This window comes from Trachypithecus francoisi, unplaced genomic scaffold (genome assembly GCF_009764315.1).
Source record: "Trachypithecus francoisi isolate TF-2019V2 unplaced genomic scaffold, Tfra_2.0 Lachesis_group7, whole genome shotgun sequence".
NCBI lineage: Eukaryota > Metazoa > Chordata > Mammalia > Primates > Cercopithecidae > Trachypithecus > Trachypithecus francoisi.
In genome coordinates this window covers 90,726,920-90,749,623 of record NW_022681472.1, presented here as the reverse complement: position 1 = coordinate 90,749,623, position 22,704 = coordinate 90,726,920, and the positions used below count along the sequence as shown (strand labels likewise).

General features: G+C 37.8%; 1 protein-coding gene across 4 annotated transcripts in view; it reads right to left on the bottom strand.

Moving 5' to 3' along the window:
• Window positions 1–22,704, bottom strand: part of KHDRBS3 (KH RNA binding domain containing, signal transduction associated 3) — a 203,321-nt gene that overhangs the window by 64,874 nt on the left and 115,743 nt on the right. For all 4 annotated transcript variants that reach the window (XR_004435247.1, XR_004435246.1, XM_033202636.1 and 1 more), the window contains exon 6: window positions 10,208–10,403. Coding sequence is in view for 2 of the 4 variants with exons in the window: in XM_033202636.1 (XP_033058527.1) it covers window positions 10,208–10,403 (196 nt within the window). In the remaining 2 variants the exon portion in view is untranslated. The remainder of the gene's footprint in view (window positions 1–10,207; window positions 10,404–22,704) is intronic.

The following is a 22,704-nucleotide window of genomic DNA, read 5'->3' as shown; positions in this document are numbered from 1 at the left end:
AAGAAAAAAACCAAAAACAAAAAAACTTCCACATTCATAAGTTTTAAATCTGAACTTATTTCCTAAAGTCTTACATTTCTAAAATAAGTCAACCTTTCAAGCAATTTAGGCAAAAGATTGATTTGTGAGGCTTCTGATAGACATTTCAAGTAAATTGCATACTGCTCTTACCCTGGCTTCTGGTAAAATGAATATGAAAAATTATAGAACCTTCATCTTTTTATCTAAAATAAAAAGGTGTCCCTAGGCTTTTCAATTCCATTTAAAATGCATTTTCATAAATAACCTTTTCACAATCTGTACTCTGTTTTAATTAAATTTCTCACTGTGGAAAACAAGATAATTGAAGCAGTTTTGAGATTAGTTAACTGTCAAATATTATGTGAGTAGTCACTGCATTGGGGAAATTTGCCATCAGTACAACTCTCGTCTCTACAAAAATCCCCAAACTAGTCAAACAATTAAAGCTTCAGGTGAGCTCTAGCTTTCTAAAAAAAGTGAGAAGGATGACTTCCTTGAGTCCTTAAATAAAATCCACATTAAATAACAACATGTATACTAAAAAATACATTTCGTTTCCCCTAAAGACCTTCACTGATGTTCCTAGTCATCAAAATTTCAGAAGAGTTTATTCTTATCACAAAGAGAAAACAGTGGTCCCTCTATTCCCATGTACAGATGAGGGCACCGTTTATGGTAGCAACAGTGGTTTCTTCAAGACAACTTTCATCTTACACAGCCTTAGTGAGTCATGACGCTGGGGAACACACAGACAAGGCAGGCCTGCTTGTACAACAGGAGGTTTAGATTTCTGCTCCTATTCAACACTATCTCTTTGACTCTTTAAACCTGGATGAAGTTAACCAATGGCAGCTGTCCTACGAGGAAATAACATATCCTGCAGTAGTTGCAGAAGGATTGGTAAAACCAATTATTCCTTAATCATGTATCGCTTGCTCAAAATTCTGTATAATAACTTTTATGTCCAAAGAGATTAAATAATTTTTCCCATGTATTTGTTAGCTTCTCCATTAGAATACATTGACAGGGTGCTGGAGCATGGCCTCTAGAGCCAGTATGCTGGGCTTTGAATTCTAGCTCTGCCCTAATAGGCTGTGTGACTTTGAAAAGGTACCTAATGCCTCTCTTAAGCAGGCACTACCATGACTCAGGAGATGATTTAAGGACGATTCCACGCTCTGTTCAACAAACATCTTATAGTTAGATAATCAAAGAACAAAAAATATCTGCTGAAGAAAACAGTTTTTGTATTCTTATAAGCTTGTATGACTACATTTAAAATGCTCTAGCATACTTACCTTTAAAGGTGATTAACCCATCAGCTCAGCCTCAAATGCTTAGAATTGATTACACAACACTGATATCAAGAGATATTAGTGAATAATAAGTACTTCTTATGAATAGAGAGCTGATGCAATCATAATAAAGGAGTTAGAAAATAGTACGATTAGAATTCCTAAGGCAATTTTAGTTTATACATCTTAAGGGATGGCAAGTCTGTATTTTTTAAATCTCATTTTGTAAAACACTTTTCAAGATGTTTTAGAATTCAAAAGGCTCACAGCTACTCATTTTTAGTTTGTTTCTACCATCATTAAAACATGTATTTGTTTATTCCATAACTTACTTTTCAATTAAAGGTTTCTATTTGATGAAAACACAGTTTTTACTTCAAAAACCATCTTTAGGGTGAGAGTGGAAACAAAGTTTTGACAAAAATCCTCAATCCACTGCAGACTTCTTAAGTTGGAAAGAGGTTAAGCATGTCATTTAGACTAACCTGCTATCTATATATCCTCACCACTGTTTTGCAGATTAAAAGGAAATTCAGGCCCAGAAAGCTTAAATAGTGTGCATGGAAACACAACAGATGGCCACTCTGAAGACAGGGAGGTCAGAAACCAAGTACGGCCACACACCACATGACGACACTTCGGTCACTACGGACCACATACAGGACAGCGGAGCCACAGATTATAATACCACATCTTTACTGTACCTTTTCCATGTTTAGACAGGTTTACAGACACAAATGCCCCATTGTGTCACACCTGTCTACAGCATTCAGTACAGTAACATGCTGTACAGGTTTGTTCCCTAAAAGCATATAGCCTAGGCGGGTAGTGGGCTCTACCATCTAAGTTTGTCTAAGAACACTGTATGGTGTTCACACAATGATGAAACTGCCTAATGATGCATTTCTCAGAATATAACTCCGTTGTTAAGGGATACATGACTGTATTTTGCCTCTCAGAATAATAATCTTTATATTAAATTGCATTGTCTTTCATACTTATCAGTTCACAAAGTGGACCATGTTATGTCTGCTAAAACTTGTTTAAGATATTCAAGTTTACTGCACTAAGTGTGCTGAAAAGTATACATAATACATGGCATGACACACAGAATTAGTTGGCATTGACAAAGGCCATGTTATCCATCCTCCACACATTTACTTAGTATCTCCAAAATGTCAGGTCCTGTGACAGACTGGGTATACTAAGATAAAACAAAGACATAGTTCCTTCCCTAAAGGATCCCACAGTCTACTGAGGACAAGGACAAGCAAGTAAGCATACAGGTGGGTACAATTTGTTAAAGGGACAGGAAAGATGCTGCTGACTATGCTTGATTAGGTCCAGAAAGCTCCACGATCAAGGACTACAAATAATAAACAGAGTTGGCATGGACAAAACAAGAAAGCGTATTCCAAGAGAGCCAAGAACTCAGGAAAACAGACAGTTTACAGTTCCTGCTATGTTTAAGGGACTGCAATTGGGATAGACTGAATGCAAAATGACAGTCAGTTAGTCAACAGGAGGATGAACGACCTCAGGAAGGCCCTTAGACACAATGCAGAGGAGTCTCAAGTTTATCCTGAAGAGACTAAGATCCTTCTAAAATTTTCAACTAGTTCTCTTCCTTGTGGGGGGAGATGGAGGGCAGTAGCATACCCAATGTTAGATATTAGAAAGTACACTGGAAGTAGTACAAAGAATACATTATTTAAGGAAAGGAATGAGCTGGAGCAAGACTACAAGGAAAGGTGCAACTGAGGAGGCTATGACAACCTCTGTCTGTTGTGCATCCATCCATCCAAACTACCAGTATTTATTAAGTGACTACTATATGTTAGGTGCTAGGAATAAAATAGTGAACAAAAAGAGCATTGTAACAAAACCAACGGCAATGCAGATGAGCTTGAAATGAAACAGCTATTCACGAGGAACAAGTGAAAAGACTTGGTAGCTATTTGAATACAGAGAAGGAAGATGAAAGAATTAGACCTTGGGAGTCTGGTTATATGGTAGTGCCACTCATCTTAACAAGAAACTCTGGGGAAGAATGAGGCCCTTTGTGTTGGTCTATATCACAGCTTTCAAAGTGCTTATAGGGCATTCAGGGAGAAGGGACCGTAAACAGATGATACCAGAGTTAGAAATTTAGATTTGGTAGTTTTGATACTATGATATAGCAAGACATGTATAGCTTGTCTTCCACAGCTCCTGGCTCACAGTTACTAAAACCCCTGGAAGTCTCTAAGTAATAAGAGCAATAAAGGCGAAAGAAGGGCCTTTTGTTACTCATAGCAAGTCCCTTTCAATCACAGAAGAGTTTACATCAATAAGATGACTTCCAGAAAGTCCTAAGGATAGAGGAGAGGTGGCTGGCTGTCAAGGGAACCATCTGTGTGATTAAAGGGTTGAAACTTGCTGCCCCATCTCTCATGTCCAGGGAGGGGAGGGGGCTGGAGATTGAGTCAATCGCTAATGGCCAATGATTTAATCAATTACATTTATGTAGTGATGCCTCCATTAAAAACTCCAACTGAAGGGGTGTGGAGTGCCTCCAGGCTGGGTGAAGACACGGAAGTGGCTTCCGGAGGGTGGCTGCCTGGAGAGGGCATGGAACGCCCTCCCCAACACCTTGCCCTACGCGTCTCTTCCATAAGACTGTTCCTGACCTGTATTCTTTCATAACAAATTAGCAATAGTAAGTACGCTACTTTCCTGAGTTCTGAGCCGTTCTAACAAATTATCAAACATGAGAAAGGGGTTGTGGGAATCTCCAATTTCCATCTAAGTCAGACATAAGTTGTGAGTAACCTGGGGGCCCACCAGTTGCAACTGGCATCTCAAGTGGGACTAAGCCTTTAACTGTAGGGTCTGTGCTAACTCCTGATAATTGGTTTCAGAATTAAACTGTAGGATACACAGTCGATGTCTGCAGAGAACTGAACACAACCCATACATACAGTGCAAAAGTGAAGTATTGAATGCAGCAGTAAAGAGGAAATATTTTTCCTTTCAGTAGCTAGTAACATGCAAGTGTTTAGGTAAAGTAATGGAAATGAAAAAGGTCTTACATAGATAATAAATAAAACTACCATACTGAGTGCTGGGGGATGCTGATTTATTCAGATTGTGTGTTTTCTTTGCATGTTGACCCTAAAACAATTTATAAAAAATGGTTTCACTTTAGAAATTCATATGTAAATTGGGCTCTGCCAGGACACACCAGGCATGCTTTTCTGTGTAATGACACCAGCACTTTAAATTATCAAAGCGCTCTCACTGAATGTGTACTGGGTTATCTTAATTTGTCAGTTATTTCATTATTTGGACATAAATAATAAATCAATGTTATTTTGGAAAAAAGGTACTTCTTGTTCTCCAAAAAGAGATGAGGAGTTACTGTAATTATATCTAATTTTACTAAGTTAAAAGTAGAGCAGAAGGTCCCAAATTTATACTCAAATGACTGAAAAAACATCCATTATCTATTTTCTTCATTTTGGGAAAAAGTTAACCATGTTAAATTATCTTGTTTGAGCGTTATTCTGAAAAGGAGAATTACTGAGAGATGGATTTGGTGTTGCCAATGGCTAGTCTATCCTACTCAAATGGCTACTGTGTCATACGTATTCTTGTAACAATAATCAGAGTCAAACAGATTTATTTGCTAACAGGTGTTCATCTCAGTGAAGCACACTCAGGGAATATTTTGTTACAGTGACTCCAATGAAGAACAGTTGGCTCAGATGACAATATAAATGATCAAATATCTTCACCAACTCACCTTGAGAATTATCAGACGAATTTCAATAGGCACATTTTACAAGGAAATACCTGTAAATTATCAAGTTTTCTCACTTTGGCTAATAAAGCAGTACAGTTTCTAAAATAGGTATAATATAACTAAAAATAATTAGAACAGATACAGCTAAGTTTTTCTTGGGCCTAAAACTGTATCAGAATACTTGCAGTACACATAATCTGAAAATCACTGAGTATCTTAAAGACTGAAATGCATACTGTCTGAAAAATGCAGCTATTGTGGCAGGATTTTAAAAAATAGAATATTCCTCATTTTGTTTAAGTAAACCACTGATGTGATCTTTTTTCATCTTTTATTCTGGAAATAATGGCCTCGGATAGTAAATTTTAAATGAAAGTTGATGAAAAGTAAACTGAGTTGGTTTGATATAGCCAAACACATTGTATAGAAATCAAACCTTTATCACTAGATACATTCCAAGGAGATTTTTAAAAATTACGTTTCTGAGTTCCAAAGAAATGACAAGCCCTTTTCAGAGATACAGATATTGTGAAATTCTTAAATGAAAGTGTTATTCTTATTTTTGCCAATAAATGTATTAGCAGTGCTTTGTTCACGTGTTCATTTTTTTTACTCCGAACATCATCCCTTTCTTCCTAACAGTTCATTTCCATTTACCTACTTTGGGTAGCTTAAAACCAGGGAATTACTGAATCACAAGGAACACAGAGGTTATTTCGTTCAGTGTCCTATAATCCCTTTCATGGCATTTGCTGGCATTGATGAAGGGAACACACAGCATCTGTTACACTTTCTCCAAACATGAAGAGATTTTATTTATAATCTTGGCTAGTGGGAACACTGATTCTTTGGTTTTGTTTTTTAAAGTACTGGTTTTTCACGACAGAACATAGGTGTTGAACTTTGAATCCTGAATCTGCTCCTTCTTTACCAGTCCTGTGACTTTGGGCAAGGCACTTAACTTCTTTGATCTTAAATTCTCATTTGTACAATAGAGATCATAGTAGGTAGTTATAAGGAAAACGTGACGTATATCAAAGTGCCTTGTGGAGAGCAGTTTCTCATCAAATATTACATCCTTGAAAGCCCCTTTTTATACTGAGAGGAGACTTACAGTAGGTTTTTCAGTTCCTTTAGGAGCTAACAAAATTAATCTTATTCATTTGTAACCTGTGACTACCTGTCCAGCGCTAGAAGACAACAGTAACTTAAGAAAGTTATTTTTTCAAATACTATCATATTTCTTCCCATCACATGCTTTTATTAGTAACTTGGAAAAAAATCAATGGTAATCTTCATCTGAACAATGTATCAAGTCTCTGGATAGGGTTGTTCAGTCCAACAAACATTTACTAAGTGCTTACAATGTGCCAAAAACTGAGCCAGAGATTAACCTAGAAATACAGAATTTTTCCTTAGAAGTTAATAATCCTTTGAAAACTAGACATATTCTGAACGACTGTGCTACATAGCGATATGCTAAATATTATGTTACATATAAATTGCTATGTGAATAAAACTGAAAAGTCACACAGAACGCATCTGTGGTGGGTTCTCCGCAGGAGACAGTTTTTAAAAACTGTCTTGTGACCATTCATTCATTCAGTAAATACTTACTAAAGACCTACTATGTGCCTGACATCATATACTAGTTATTGGGAATAAAAAGGTGAAGTGTGGTGGTTGGAAGGTGGGGAGGAAGGTGGAGAGTGCCTACTCTCATGGAATTTAGAATCTAATTTATGATGTTCTAGTTCCAAGTAATAATTTTAGTATACTCAAAGATGGTCAACTTTCCCATTTGATACAAGAATGAATAACCATTTATTTGTGTTACAGCTCCTTGGTTTTCTAAGTTGGGTATCTCACAATATACCCACCCTATCTAAAATCCTAGAAACAAAGAAACAAAAAAAATTTTTTTTTTGAGATGGAGTCTTACTGTTACCCAGGCTGGGGTGCAGTGGGGTGATCACAACTCACTGCAACCTCCACCTCCTGGGTTCAAGTGATTCTCCCACCTCAGCCTACCAAGTAGGTGGGATTACAGGTGTGAATCACTACACTCGGCTAATTTTTCTTTTTTTTTTTTTTGTAGAGATGAGGTTTCACTATATTGGCCACACTGGTCTTGAACTCCTGACCTCAAGTTAAGTGCCCACCTTAGCCTCCGAAAGTGCTAGGATTACAAGTGAGAGCCATCGCACCGAGCCCAACATAAAAAAAAAAACTTTTTAAGAAGAGTTTACTTCCCAATCCCCCTACCATGTTGTAAAACTAAGTGGGATGGGTGAGTAATCTTTAGGATTTCAAACAGTTGAGACCAATGGCCAATGTCTGAAGCTATGCTAGAGGCTGCAAGCTGTATTAGAAAAGTTGGAACTACAAAACTCATTTAAAACTGGGTCAGTGGAGGAAGATGAGGTCAAAAGGGTATACCTGGGAGGCAGTGCTACTGACGGCAAGCCACTGTAAGCAAGTTGAAGAGCTTTATCTACTCCTTATACCAAGTACCAGCAAAGTTTGTTATATACAGTGAAGCTTTTACTATACTGAAAAAGCCACTGAAGCTTCACCATAACTGTGCCGAGGCAGCTTACAAAATGCTAGGCGAAATGAGGAAAATCTTTCCTCTTGACTAGTGATCTTAAAAGGCAATGCCAGGAATAATAGATGCTAAATCAAGTGGGAAGGCTATAACATTTGTAATCTGAACCCTTCACGACGGTAATTCAACTCGGGGAAGGAGGTGCACTCATGATGGTATTTCTTTTTCTTTGGTGTCCCACTACACCACCCAAGCACACCTGGAAAGCATACAGCTGTTTTATGTATGCAAGACTTGTTATTGTATGAAGTTGAGAAAATTGCAAATGCTGCATTCCGGCCAAATTAGAACACTTGTGGATGTGGCCATCAGTTATTTGAAGTCTATACTACCGTGTGACAGAAAGAGCACCGGCTCGGTGTTGAAATCACAGCTGCAGTAACAGTCAGTGCATGGAAGAGCGCCAGGCATGAGTGAGTGTGGGAATCAAACAATGAAGGTTGACTTTTTCCTTTAGAGCTCTTAAACCTTTGTCTGGTCTGGAAAGACACAGATAATCTTCTACAGGGCCACTATCCCATTATCCTTGGTAGCAGATGGAAAAGGGAGTCAATTAATCCTACAGAATACTTCTCAATTCAATTGTTTTAATGCCTTTCCTATCATTTACAAAAAAAAATAAAAAATAAATAAAAATAAAAAAATCAAAAGTACAGGCAGTAAACCCAAATGTCTTGAATGTCTCTTGCTTTTGCTTTTCCTCCTTTGGACTTTAACCTTTCAAGAATTTTTTAGTTTTATTAATCTATATAACTTATTTCCAGACTCTAATAATTAGAGTATACATGCTGAGACAGACAACATATGTGTGTCTGGCTCACATGGTAGAAATCCAATCTTTATTGAATAGAAAGATGAATACATGTAATAGAGGCAATAGTTCTTTCTTAAATAAGTGGATTATGAAGCCCAAAAAGTTAAATATCTTGTCTAACTGATATTGAAATTTATGGTAAAATGGGGTATAGGATCCAGGTTTCCCACACAACCTGCCTGGCAATTTCTTCTACATCATCCAACCACATCTGTATTGAAGCTAAACCTAAGAGAAATCAATGTAAGCCAAAGTAGAAACGAACAGACACTGGGCCTACCTAAAAGGAATTTAAGATTTCCTCTCCTTTATAGTCTCTGCTACTTTCAGGAGACTCAGCATTTATGGAACAGCTGAGGCATAATTATTATTGTCATCTGGTGAGAATATTAGGAAGTAGGAACACTTCTAACTGTAAGGAAATCAAAGAAAAGAGAGAAACCACATCCTTCCTCGACTGATTAACAAACTTGTAAAACTTTTATGGGATTTGTTAAAATATAATTCAGTGAGTTCCCAGTATGCACTCTCTCCCAAGTATAAAGGGAGAAAAGCTATTCATTCCTGCCCTTCCAGAGGTTCACAAGCTAGGTGGGAGAGAGAAACGTAAGAACTGTAGTAATGCTCAATAGGTTGGCTATTACCACCTCTAAATTTCCCTAGCAATGGCTGACCTAAGTCTGGAAGGACACAAGGAGAGAGTCAAATGAAACATGAGAAGACCACTCTAGGCTGAGGAGGCAGTATGAGCAAAGGTCTGGAAGACTAAGATGACACAGAATGTTCAGGGAATTATGAAACCTTAAACACGTCCAAGACAAAGACTTTGATCTTACCAGTGGCCACACAGATGAGGCTGAAGAGGTTGTCTGAGGCCCAGGGGGTTACTGCAACCTTCTAGAAACTATGCAAAGAGGCACAGAGCACCTAGCAAGAGATCTCTCCTAAAGTAAAACATGAAAACCTACTGGTTCTTGTATTTTATCATTGTTACTGCTTCCCTTTCATTGACAACAGTTCATATACTCTTACTTTAATAATTTCAATTATTAATATGAATCACCTATCCATTGCTTCTTATTTTCTTCATTTATGGTAAATGAGGACACCAAAGAATTCCGTTCCCCCTCAACTTTTGCGGTTATAATTCTCTCTTATGTTAAGTCAGTCTATGAATTATATCAAAGAATCATCGAATGAAAAATGAAAAACTGATTTGCACTAATTGAAAATAGAGAACTTTTGTTTTCTTCACTGAAAAGAATTTCCACTAAGAATCCATACTCAGTAGCGTAGCTTAAAAGGAAACAGTTGAGGGTGAAACCATCTTGGTATACGCAGGCAATTATTTTTTAAATGACTGAAGGATTCAGGAGTGAAATATGGAAGAATGTTACATTAAACTCTTTTAAGGGCTTGAAAATATGTGTCTCCTGAACCTTAGTCTTACACCACCACCCAAATTCCTCTTCCACACCTTAAACTACTTGATGAAAAAGATCAGGCCATTTTTATACCTCTAGTATTAAGTACCTCTTTAGCATTCAATAAATATTTGCTGAACCAAAGTATAATACTCAAGAACCAAAACAAGGTGAGGGAGGGTATGTGGGTACAATATCCAGTGCTAAGTCTGGATTAAGTCAAGCTGATCAACAAGGCTGTTGTCTGACACCTTCACTTACATATTCTCCGTAAGTCTCTTGTGTTGGGGGTGGCGGTGGAGGTCTGTACCCAGTTGGGGGGACTCCTCTTGCTCTGGGAGTGAGAAGTCCTCTTCCCCGACTCACTGGCCCTCGGGTGGACAGGACTCCTCTGGGAGTTGGCGTCCCTCGTGGTACTACAACTCCAACTGGCCGTGCTGTAACTCCTCCCCTTCCCCTGTAACCAAGAGGGTCAAATTAGCAATATCTATCACAGTCTCTAACATTCTGTTATTCACATCTATTTATACCTCAGAAACAAAATCAAAGTTCTATATTTTTGTAAAAAGGAATAAGGAGCAAAGAACTAAAGCAAACATGAAACAGGTATCTACAAAAGGAAATCAAGTCATTTAGGCAGTTCGTCTGGCAACAATATAGAAGAAGTCTGGAGTCAATCTCTGGTCAGTATCCAGAGTAGGAAACTGTGATATTTGGAGAAGCCACATGCACCCAAGACTTCTATATGATGCCATGCCAGGATTACACCCAAACTCCACTCCCACACTATGAAGTGTGCCTTTTCTTGCTTATATCAGGACAAGGAAATGGAGGCTTAGAGATTTTAAAACTGTCCCAGAACAGCTGTGAGCAAAGTCAGAGGCCAAAATATATGCTACAATTCCATCAGAGAGGGAAAAATAAAATGTACTTTCCTGAATAATGTATCAACTACATGGTAATAAAACAACATTAAGTTAACACAGGCATTTTCTGAGGTAGAATTCAACATATTCATGTATTTCTAATGTAAATCATGAGACTTCAAGTCAGCAAGGAAGGAGGTGGCTCTATCAAGAATGGCTCCACAGAAGCAAAAACCCGAGAAAATATAAGGACAGGAACGTGTGGCTACTCCAGATAATACAGACACAGTATGATGCACCTCATCTGGACAAGGCCCTCCAGCCAGAACCGTAGCTGGCAGGGCTGGCTGCCTACAGACCAGCTTCCTCCTCCTTCAGTGTGTCTGGGATAGCGAACACGCAGTTAAAGACTCATTTTCCAAAAATAGCAAATTATCAAAACCCAAAGCTGGACTTTGAAAAGACTGATAAAATTGATAAACCTCTAGACAGGCTAAATAAGAGAAAAACAAAAAAAAGCCCAAACGCCAGTATCAGAAATGAAGAGGGTTTCGGCCGGGTGTGATGGCTCAGGCCTGTAATTTCAGCACTTTGGGAGGCGAAGGCAGGTAGATCACCTGAGGTCAAGAGTTCAAGACCAGCCTGGTCAACATGACAAAACCCCATCTCTACTAAAAATACAAAAATTAGCTGGGCACAGTGGCGTGTGCCTATAGTCCCAGCTACTCGGGAGGCTGAGGAACGAGAATCACTTGAACCCAAGAGGCTGAGGTTACAGTGAACCAGGATCACACCACTGCACTCCAGCCTGGGCGACAGACTCTGTCTCAAAAAAAAAGAATAATGAAGAAATACTATGAACAACTCCAAGCTCACACATTTTTTAACTTACATGAATGTGAGTGATTCTGATTCATAATGACCAACACAAAAAGAATTAAATAATCTGAATGGGCTTATGTCTATTAAATAAATTTAATCAATAGTTAATAACCTTCTAAAAAAGAAAGCATCAACTCCACATGGTTTCAATCAATTCTATCAAATATTAAAGAATGAAATGATATCAGTTCTCTATAATCTTGTCCAAAAAATAAAAGCAGAGGGAACACTTCCTAACTCAATCTGTGGGGCTGGTCATTGGAAGTGCCTCCTGAAAAGTATTTCTACATTACTCGTCAGAGGCTGGGACCAGTCTGGGCCAGCCAGGGAGGCCAGAGGTGACTGTCCCCAGCCTGTTCTTGAGCACTGGTTGGGACCTGACAAAGGAAGTATCCCTCAAAAATACTTAATCACCCTCAGAGGCTACAACTGGCCAGAGATGGGGCCAGCCCAACTGCTCGGTGACCTGCTTAGGATGAGACATATGGTCTGAGGGGGAACAAGAATAAGGCCTCCCCATAACCAATATGGATAAAGACAGTCGAAAGTGAAGAACTAGAAATCAGCAGCTCTCGTGAACACAGGTACAAAAATTCTTAAAAATATTAGTAAACTCCATTCTATAATGTATTAAAAGAATTATACACCATAACCAAGTAGGATTTATTCCAGGTACATAAGGTTGATTTAATATTAGAAAATCAATGTAGTCTACCACATCAACAAGGCTAAAGTAGAAAAATAATGTGATCATATAAATAGAGCAGAAAAAGGATGTGGCCAATGGCGACACTCATTTATAACAACTTTCAGAATATTTCCTCAAGTTGAAAAAGAACATCGGGCAGGAGTGGTGGCTCACACGTGTAATCCCAGCACTTTGTGAGGCCAAGGTGGGTGGATCACTTGAGATCAGGTGTTCCAGACCAGCATGACCAACATGGTGAAACCCCGTCTCTACTGAAAAAAGACAAAAACTAGCCAGGCATGGTGGTATATGCCTGTAATCCCAGCGACTAAGGCTGAGGCATGAGAATTACTTGAACCTGGGAGGCAGAGGTTGCAGTGAGCCTAGATGGCAACACCTAGATGCACTCCAGCCTGGGCGATAGAGCGAGACTATCTCAAGAGAAAACGGAACATGTACAGCAAACCTACAACATATTGAATTGTGAGAAACTGAATGTGTTCCCCTTAAGATTGGGAACAAGGCAAGGATGTCTACTCTCACAACTACTATTCAACACAATACTATAAGTCCTACCTACATCAATAGGACAAGAAAAGTAAATAAAACTTACACAGATTTTGCAGAAAAAAAGTAAAACTTCCTTTATTCACAGGTGACATCATTGGCTACGTAAAAAAATCCCCCCAAATAGTCCAAAAAATCTCCCAAACTCCACACCTACTCCTATACTTAATAAGCTAGTAAAACAAGGAATAAAAGGTTACTAGTCAAATGCTTTCCTACATACCAGCAATAAACAGGTAGAATTTAGATTAAGAACATAAAAACATTTACTGAAGCCACAAAAAAATTGCATGTTTTGGTACAAATTTAATAAAATATGTAGAGCATTCCTTTGTAGAAAACTACAAAACTCTGATGGAAGAACTCAAAGGAGTAACATCCATGTTCATGGTCATAATATTGTTAAGATGCCAGTTCTTCCCAACTAATCCACAGATTCAATGCAATCCCAATCAAAATCTCAGCAAGCGATATATTTTTAGATATTGACAAACATTTTCTAAAGTACACATGGAAAGGCAAAAGACCCAGCACAGACAACACAATACTGAGAAGCAAAACAATGTTGGAAGACTCATAATATATAATTTCAAGACTTATTAAAAAGCTACAACCAACACAGCATTGTATTGGCGAAAGAAAAGACACAGATCAATGGAACAAAATACAAAGCCCAGAAACTGACCCTCAGAAATATAGTCAACTGATTACTGACAGAGGAGCAAAGACAATTCAACGGAAAATGTTTTTTTCAACGAATGGTATAGGAACAAGTGAATATCAACAAACCAAAAAAAAAAAAAAAAAAAAAGTAGACACCTAGACACAGACCTCACATCTTTCACAAAAATCAACTCAAAATGTATCTTAAAACCAAATATGAAATATAAAACTTATAGAAGAAAGCATAGAAGAAAATCTGTATTATATTAGTTTGGTGAAGAGTTTTGAGATACAATATCAAAAAAAGTCCTTGAAAGAAAAATTGGTAAGTTCAACTTTATTAAAATTATAGACTTCTGCTTTTTTTTTTTTTTTTTTTTTTGAGGCGGAGTCTCGCTCTGTAGACCGGACTGGAGTGCAGTGGCCGGATCTCAGCTCACTGCAAGCTCCGCCTCCCGGGTTTACGCCATTCTCCTGCCTCAGCCTCCCGAGTAACTGGGACTACAGGCGCCTGCCACCTCGCCCGGCTAGTTTTTGTATTTTTAGTAGAGACGGGGTTTCACCGTGTTAGCCAGGATGGTCTCGATCTCCTGACCTCGTGATCCGCCCGTCTCGGCCTCCCAAAGTGCTGGGATTACAGGCTTGAGCCACCGCGCCCGGCCAGACTTCTGCTTTGTGTAGGACACTATTAAAAGATAAAGAGACAAGCCACAGAAAGGAAGAAAATATTTGGGAAACATGTTAGCTGATAAAGGATTTGTATCCAAAACACAGAAAAAACTTTTATAACTCAACAATGAGAAAGCAAATGGCCCACTTAAAAAGCAGGCAAAATACTTGAACACACAGCTAACCAAAGAAGATTTACAGATGGCAGATAACCAAATAAAGATGTTCAACATCATTTGTCACTAGGGAATTCAAACTAAAACAAAAGTGAGATACCACTTTGTACCTATTAAAATGACTAAAATAAATACCTGAATATACCAAGTGTTGGTGAGGATATGAAAAACATAAACTTTCATTCCTGCCTGGAATGCAACATAGTATATAGCCACTTAGAAAGACAGTTTGGCAATTTCTCACAAAGCTAAACATAGCCTTATTGTGCAATCTAGCAGTTTGTTCCTAGGTTTTTACCCAACGGATCTGAAAACTTATGCCTACATAAAAACTTGCACATAAATGTTTATAGCAGCTTTATTCACAGCAACCAAGATGCCCTTCGATAGATGAAAAGATAAGCAAACTGGGTTACATGCATACAACAGTAAATGATTCAGCAGTAGAAAGAAATGAGCTAAAAATCCACAAAAACTAGGAATAAATCTTAAATGCACATTTCTAAGTGAAAGAAGCCACTCTGGAAAGGCTATATAATGTATGCTTTTCAACTATATGACATACTGAAAATACTAAAACTAGAGAGATGGTTAAAAAAAAAAAAATCAGTAGTTAACACAGGTTAAGAGGTAGAGGGAAGGTTGAATGACTAGAGCTTAGGGTGATAAAACTATTCTGTACGAAACCAAAATGACAGTGAATACATGACACAAAGCATTTGTCAAAACCCAAAGAACTTCACAGCACAGAGAGTGAATTTTCATGTTTGCACACTAAAAATCACAATATTACTGAGGAAGTAGGAGACTCTCAGGATGCAATGCTGAATGTGAACAAACATTTTAACTAGATTAAAGCATATGAAAACAACCTTATTGAAGGGGCTGAAGAAAAGTAAACTTCGAAATGAGATAAGTCTGTCAGACTTAAGGTTAAAAAAAAAAAAAAAAGTAAATAAGCACTGTACTAGTTGATGAAGTTATTTTCTGCAGGAAGAAGTGTGAGTACAGGTTAACCATTCTGATATCACTGTACATGCATCCTGGAACACAGTAACTAAATAAAAGAATGGTGGGAGCCAGTTTCTTAAGTTGGAGTGGAGTGGTAAGAAAAGGGAAGAGGCTATAAAGGTCAATGTGCGAACGGATTAAAATCAGAGACATCAGTATGAACTCATGTTTAGTTTACTATATTTACAGATGGTTAAATAAGGAAATATGCATAAATATGTGTATATACATAGGTTAGTACATATACATATATGTCCATTCTATGTCAGCTGAGAAAGTACAGACCTCAGCACATCCCAGAAACAACAAGCAAAACCAGCACCCTGATCTTGCTTTCTAATACTATACAGCAATAAATGGAACCTGAGCTTCTTGGAGAAATGATTGATTTTAGGACTGGAGGTAGAAATATATAAGACTAGTCTGGAGCAACGTGTAGTGCCAGAAAGAAAGTGCTTAAGAAAAAAAAAAAAAAAGAAAAGAATAAAACCCACAAATTACGCGTGTGTGTCAAAGCCAACTGAAAGAACTCTCAATGGCCAAAGCTGAGACAATCTGAGCAAGAAAAGACAGTGGTACCAAATTGTATCACAATGTATAAAATTAATATCCATGAGTCCACACTGATAGAAATGACTGAATCAATCAATCGATACAGAGGGGAGAGGGGACAAATCCTCCAGATAATTTTTGTAGATATTCCACCTAGGGGAAGTGAATTTTAATTCCCCACTTCTTAATTAGGGGTTCCCCATACTGACTTCCTTTTAAAGGACATAGTAAGGAAAGAAAGAAAAATGAGGAATGTGACAGTGGAAAAACTTGACAAGCATGACCTCGGCTAGTGATCAAGGTAACATGAGCATAAGTCACGTGGACAGTATGTATACTTGATATGATGCGGCACACATGGCATTTTACCTCTGTGGTTTTAGTTCCCCAAACTCATAAACCCAGGTTAATGATGAAAAAAAATCTGAAAAATCCCCATTGAGAAACATCTTAGAAAAAACCTGATTAGTGCTCCTCAAAACTGATAATATCACCAAAACAAACAAGTCTAAGAAACTGTCACAGCCAAGGGGAGCCTAAAGAGACAGGACAACTCAACGTGATGTTGTATTCCGGGGATTCTGGAACAGAAAAAGGACACTAGGTAAAAATTAAGGAAACCTGAAATGGACTATAGTTAATACTGTACCAATACTGTCGATAATATAGTTAACAACGTGTCAATATTGGTTCATAAACTGAAATAAGTGAGCCATGCTAATAATGTAAGATGTTAATAACAGAGAAAAACCAGAAGAAGGATATAGGAAAACTCTCTGTACTACTTTTTCAATCTTTCTGTAAAGCTAAAACTTTTCTAAAATACTAAGTACATTAAAAAAAATCTCAATTTTGCAGCTTCCTTGCAGCTATGGTGGCCTGTGATCCAGTTCTGGCCAATAAGATATCAATCAGCACTGAGATTTATGGGAAGCTCTTTAGAACTACATAGTTGGCATTCTCTCTTCTCTTTCACTCTTTTCTTCCTGCAGACATGTTTGTAAGGGCAGCAGGCTTGAAGGAAAAAGTGAAAGGCTAAGAAAAGCACAGTCACAAGCTCTGTGGAGCTGGGGAAGCGCAGTGTGGCATTGCTGCACGGGTTTTAAGTGGGGCAGCAGAAGGACGTGATATTTCTACTGGGTTAAGCCACCACAAGTGCATTTGATAGCAGCAGTTGAACCTAATCTTAACATGTCTAATGCAGTCAAAAGGAAAAAAAAACCACTTTTTCTTCATCTCACCCTCAGGTAACCCTTTAATGACTATTGTAAATTAGGTTTTTTGTTTAAAATCCTAGACCATAAAAATTGGTACAGTAAAAATAGTTATCATGAGCAAAAACACTGGAATCAGATTTTGATTCAATTCCTCGTGTACTTACTAGCTTAACATCGACCTGCCAGTTAGCACTCAAACTAATCAAGAGTCTGAACTTTACACATCAGTTTCCTCAATTGTGAAATTAGGCTAAATATAGAGCCCACGTTTGTGTTATTAGGAGAGAAACATGAGACAATGCATATAAAGTGTTTTGAATTTTTGCTGACTCAATAAAAATCAAGTTTATTTAAACTACAATCACTCTGAACTGTAATGATGATATAACTTCTGTAGTGTCTTACTCATCTTTGTGTATCTCCAGTATATGTATCTAGAAAAATCTTCAACACAATTAGAGGAGAGAGTAGTTTGTAGCTATAGTATGTCTAACTCCTTTGTGACATTTTCATCAATTAGTGTATATTTAAACTAATTAAGGCTTCCTGTTTCCTTATCCAATATCCATGATTGCCATCCAAGGTACTATATGAATTACAAAATATTCAATATGCTTCTTGAATATATAAATGTATATCTTTTACCAAATTGGAAGACATACATTTATATATTCAAGAAGCCCACACTTCTCTTCCGCAATCATTGACATTGTTGGTTACGTCCCACTGGTGTATGAAATCACACTAAGGTATTTTTATCTGCTATGGAATTTTAGACAAGTCATTTGATATACATCTAATTGTTCTGGACACTTATCTATAAAAGACATTTTGAAAATTAGTTTTTTAAGTGCTGAAATTCCACAGGAGTGGTATTAAGCAGCAATAGCATGAACAATGCTTTAGATGACACTGGTGGAATAAAGGCATGGTGGAGGTGATGTGCTAACACAAGAATCCTGTCTTATCGCAAAGTTTTCACTGTGTGCTACAAATAACATTCAGGGCAAGGCTGAACAGCTGGATTGATAACATGGGGATGAGAAGAGAAAAAGCATCTATTAGTGAGAACTTGAATCAATGATATTTTTTTTTAAAAACAGAAAAGTAGATCCAAATTGATAGGAATAGGGTACCACAAACTGCGTGTAAGAGAAGAGCAAAAAGATAGAACATCCGCACAGTTTTGAAAGCAGATTAGTGGATAGACTACAATGCAGTAACTCTTTCTGTTTGGGGTTTTCAGCAGGGTGACCCGGTTTCTGGTCTTGAAACTCAGATACGGAAAAAATCCAGGAAGGCTTTTGCAGTGAGCTGCCATGGTAAGAATGCATTGAATGAACAAATACCAAAAAAAAAAAAAAAAAAAAAAAAGATAAAAATAAATAAATATTAAAATAAAGTAAAATAAAAAAACAGTTACTCAGAAACGAATTATTTAGTTCACAGATTAATACAAAGTTTTAAGATGTAACGAAAAGCATACACTTTGGGTTCCTACACATTAATACTCAAATGTAATTCTGTCATTTGATCTTCAAGCCTCAGTTTTCCTATCTGTAAATTGGGGTTAATAAATCCACCAGCAGAATAACTGCGATGTTTACACCCTGGGTATATAAAGTGCCTAGTCTAAAACTCGCATGTAGTAAGTGGTAATTAGTACACAGACTTCTGCTTCTACTCTGTCCTGATATATTCCTTTTGGCTTTAGTGAAAGATGAGCGAAGGAGACAGAAAGTACAACTCATGTCAGTTCTCATTTTACACATTTAGTAACAGTAATGTCATCCGATAAGTTTGTAAACACATACCAAATTGTTTGGCTTTTGTCTACAAATTTGATGAGAAGCAGTCAAGTACAGCAGGTAACAATGAATTCAGTGGCAGATGCCTTGATTGCTTAAGCGAGCTCCAGCATTGCTACCTTGGTGACCTGGGAAAATACAGCTGACTTCTGGGGTTCACTCAGATGGAGTAGGACTCATGCTGACTACAGAGTGGGGCCTGCAAGATCCAGTGACAGGGCCTTAGTCTTCTCTTAGGGATCACAGTGAGAAAAACCTTCCTAGAGATCCATTTGAGATCTGTGTCCTGAAGCAATAAGCACCTGAGGGGCAACTCTGTCTTTCCTATAACACTCTTAACATATTTGACAATCCTGCTTCATTTCTGTGAGACTGCTTTTCTGAGAGTAAAGTTTAATCATTCTAAGAGTGTTTTCCTTGTCTAAGATTGCTATGCAAATGAGAAGGCTGACAAAAGGAAAAAGCGAAACAGCCTACAGTTAGAGTCTCTCAGAACACAGGGAAGGAACTGTCAGAGCTGATGAAGACTAAAACTTTTGAAGAGATGATGTTGGCAGCTCTTACTGAGCAACTCTAGAGACCACCCGAAATGTGGTTCTAGGGCAGCGCATCTCACACGTTCATGTGCATCCACAGCGCCTGATGACCTTGTTTTAGGCCAGGGTGGGGTTTACACTCTGCTTTTCTAACAGGCTCTCAAGTGCTGCTGCTGGTTGTCTGCAAACCATCTTTTGATGGGCTGAGTCTTAGATGCAGAGGTTGTAGCCCTTTTATGAAGCAAGTTATTGGTCATTTCTTTTCTTTCTTCTGTGTGTCATCCAATCTTCAACGCAATTAAAAAAAAAAAAACTAATTGAGCAACTGCTTCCTTATCCTACACTGTATAGAGTATAAAAGAAATCCAAGGCACTTTACAAGTTACAATTTAAAAAGTTACAAACTGGTTATTGGTAAAATTGTTGACAAATAAGACAGTGTATAAGGAAGTACATTCTTAAGTCCAAGAGAGCTATTTTTTGTCTCTTTGTATCCAGTAAAGTCTCTGATCAGAGCTCCTTATTTTGAAGCTGTATCACCCACTGTCTTCCAATTCTGATTTTTATCACGCTTTTACTTTTTTCCTTCATTTAAAAACAAAAATCTTTCTCTGTCATTTCTAACTATCAGCTCTATTGTCTTTTGGAACTATGCAGCAAAAATTTCCTTCCTCTCTGGAAACAATGATCCATTTGATAATAGAGAAGTTTGAGAGAGAGAAGTAATTTGCCTACGGTTCTGTTGAGGGACTGATCAAATATCTGTGCTACAGGAATTCAGTTTTTAGTGTCAAATTATTTTGAGTAATCAAAAAAGGAATCATGGTACAGTCTGATTCCTTGAAAACGAAATTTTAAAAATTGAGTAGGATTTGGAAGTGTGTGCTTATTTTTCTATCTCCATTTTATTGAAGAGGCAACTATGGCTTACAGAGAAGTAACCCCCAAGCTCCCCAAAGTCACATAGTGAGTAAGAGTCAGGGGTGACTGTGGAAACTCTGGCTTCCCCAATGCCAGTTCCCCGACTCTAATCCCCAGCCTCGAATGCCCCACTTCTTTTCTGCCTCCAAGCCTTTGCACCCTTAACTGGGATGACTTCCCGCCAGCACTATCCCATCTGATTTCTTCTGTTTGTACATATCCGCTCTGCCCCTGCAGAATTACTTGCATCCTCATTTGTATTTTCATGGCACTCTTTTCTTCATGTCTCTTTTCCTCTATTTATACCACTCTGTTATAGTTGTTTATCTCTGATTTTCCCCTATTAAATTCTAGACTTACTCAGGTAAAATACAATGCCTTCCACATCACTGTAACTTCAATTCTTCTCACAAAAGGGATTTAAGGAAAATCTGTTACATTAATGACCTAGCATCAGAAACAGATGATTTTCAAAGAGGTTTTGAATAAAACTATTAAAACTTCTGAAAAACCAAAGTGTGGTGGGGAAGACAGAGCCACAGTACATGAACATACTCACTGGATTCCTTTTGCCGTAAACTGTCTTAGCTCATTAGTGGATCTTGTTTAAACTTTAGGAAAAAATAAGTTGGCCAGCTAGGTGTCAACCTGCCTCCCGTTGTCATTGATATCTACAGCAGGCTCAGAACATTTCTCCAGCTTTATGTTGCACAGGACATGTAAAAGTGCTGGCCGAGCTGTAACTGAGAGAATCTGTGCCTAGTTGCATTTCTTGCCTGTTCATCCCTGGCTAGCATTTCAACTATAAGTTCTTGTCAGAAGTTACCCAGTTTGTAACACTATTTGCCTCTGTTATTATCTTCTCAAAGCCTATGAAAGTGTTTTCAAAGGAAACCAAAGATTTTCCCCTTTTTGTCTCCCCTCCGTCAGCTCCAGTGTGGCTGCTCATTAACACACCATCAGAAAGTGCTTTAATCAAAAGTAATTGAATACTGAAGGCTGATTTCAGTAGAAGGAATTCAGTGGACCTCACAGCAAGGAAAAGCAGAGAAACTCATTTCTATGGTAAGTCCTCCAGTTTTCTGTCTGAGGTGTGGGGTACTCATGCCAGATGTGGGGTAATGGGGTACTTAAGCCCAGTTGGGATTAAATGCACAGACTACCCAGTAGGCACAGAGTTGGAAGGAAGGAGAGGAAGGGTGACTGGGCGGGAGAATGGCCTGAGCAGGTAAACCCAGTAGAGAAACAAGCAATTTAAATAACATTCCAATGGAGTATTTTTTATTTAAAATTTCCACAATTTTATCCAGTTAGGAAATATATTACCATTTTCCTATATCTACTCTTTCCTTAAAAAAAAAAAAGGACTTTTTAATATTGATTGGTACATTAATATAAATCATACCACACTCTGGTAAAACATTTATGGCCCTAATATTAACTATTCAGTTTTCCTAATAAAACTTCTCATAACTTCATATACTATAGAAGGAAAGTACATCATTTTCAGTTATGAAGATAATCTGTAGCATCTATAATATTCTTAATCAATTTTAAAGATAATATCATATAACACTTTGGTGTTTATGCCTCTAAAAATAAAGACTTTTTTTTTTTTTTTTTTTAATGGAAGGCTTTAAACATTCCAAATGGCAGTGGAGTTAAGGACATTTATTTTTATACTATCAAAATAACACAATATTAAATTCCTAAAATGTGTATGCATAAAAGAAAGTTTTGCCAGAATAAGTGCATTCTGCCTTCTAGTCTACATATATATAGATATAAATTCATAAGCAACAGATACAGAATTGCCCTGTAAGGCTGGCTGCCTTATAAGAATCACAGATCATTAAAGATTATAGACAAAAACTACCTTTTTAAATAAAATAAGAGGCAGAGAGGTTTTTTTTCTTTCTTTCTTTCTTTTTAAAAAATTGTATGGACTTGGATTTGGTGTTAGGAGTAGAAAGACAGTAGGGGCCAGGCTGGGTGAGGGGGAACAGGAAATGAGGTCTTTGCAGCCTGGCACTTGGCGCTGAGCAAGGCCTCCTACAGAGCATTCGCTCCTTCATCCCTCTCTCCACCACAGAACCTGCCCTGGGAGGCTGCTGTGCTGCAGGCCCTGTTGTGGGCAGTGGGAATGTAACGGTAACCAAGATAGGAGTGTCACCCAGAGACCACAAGGCTCACCTTCTAAGT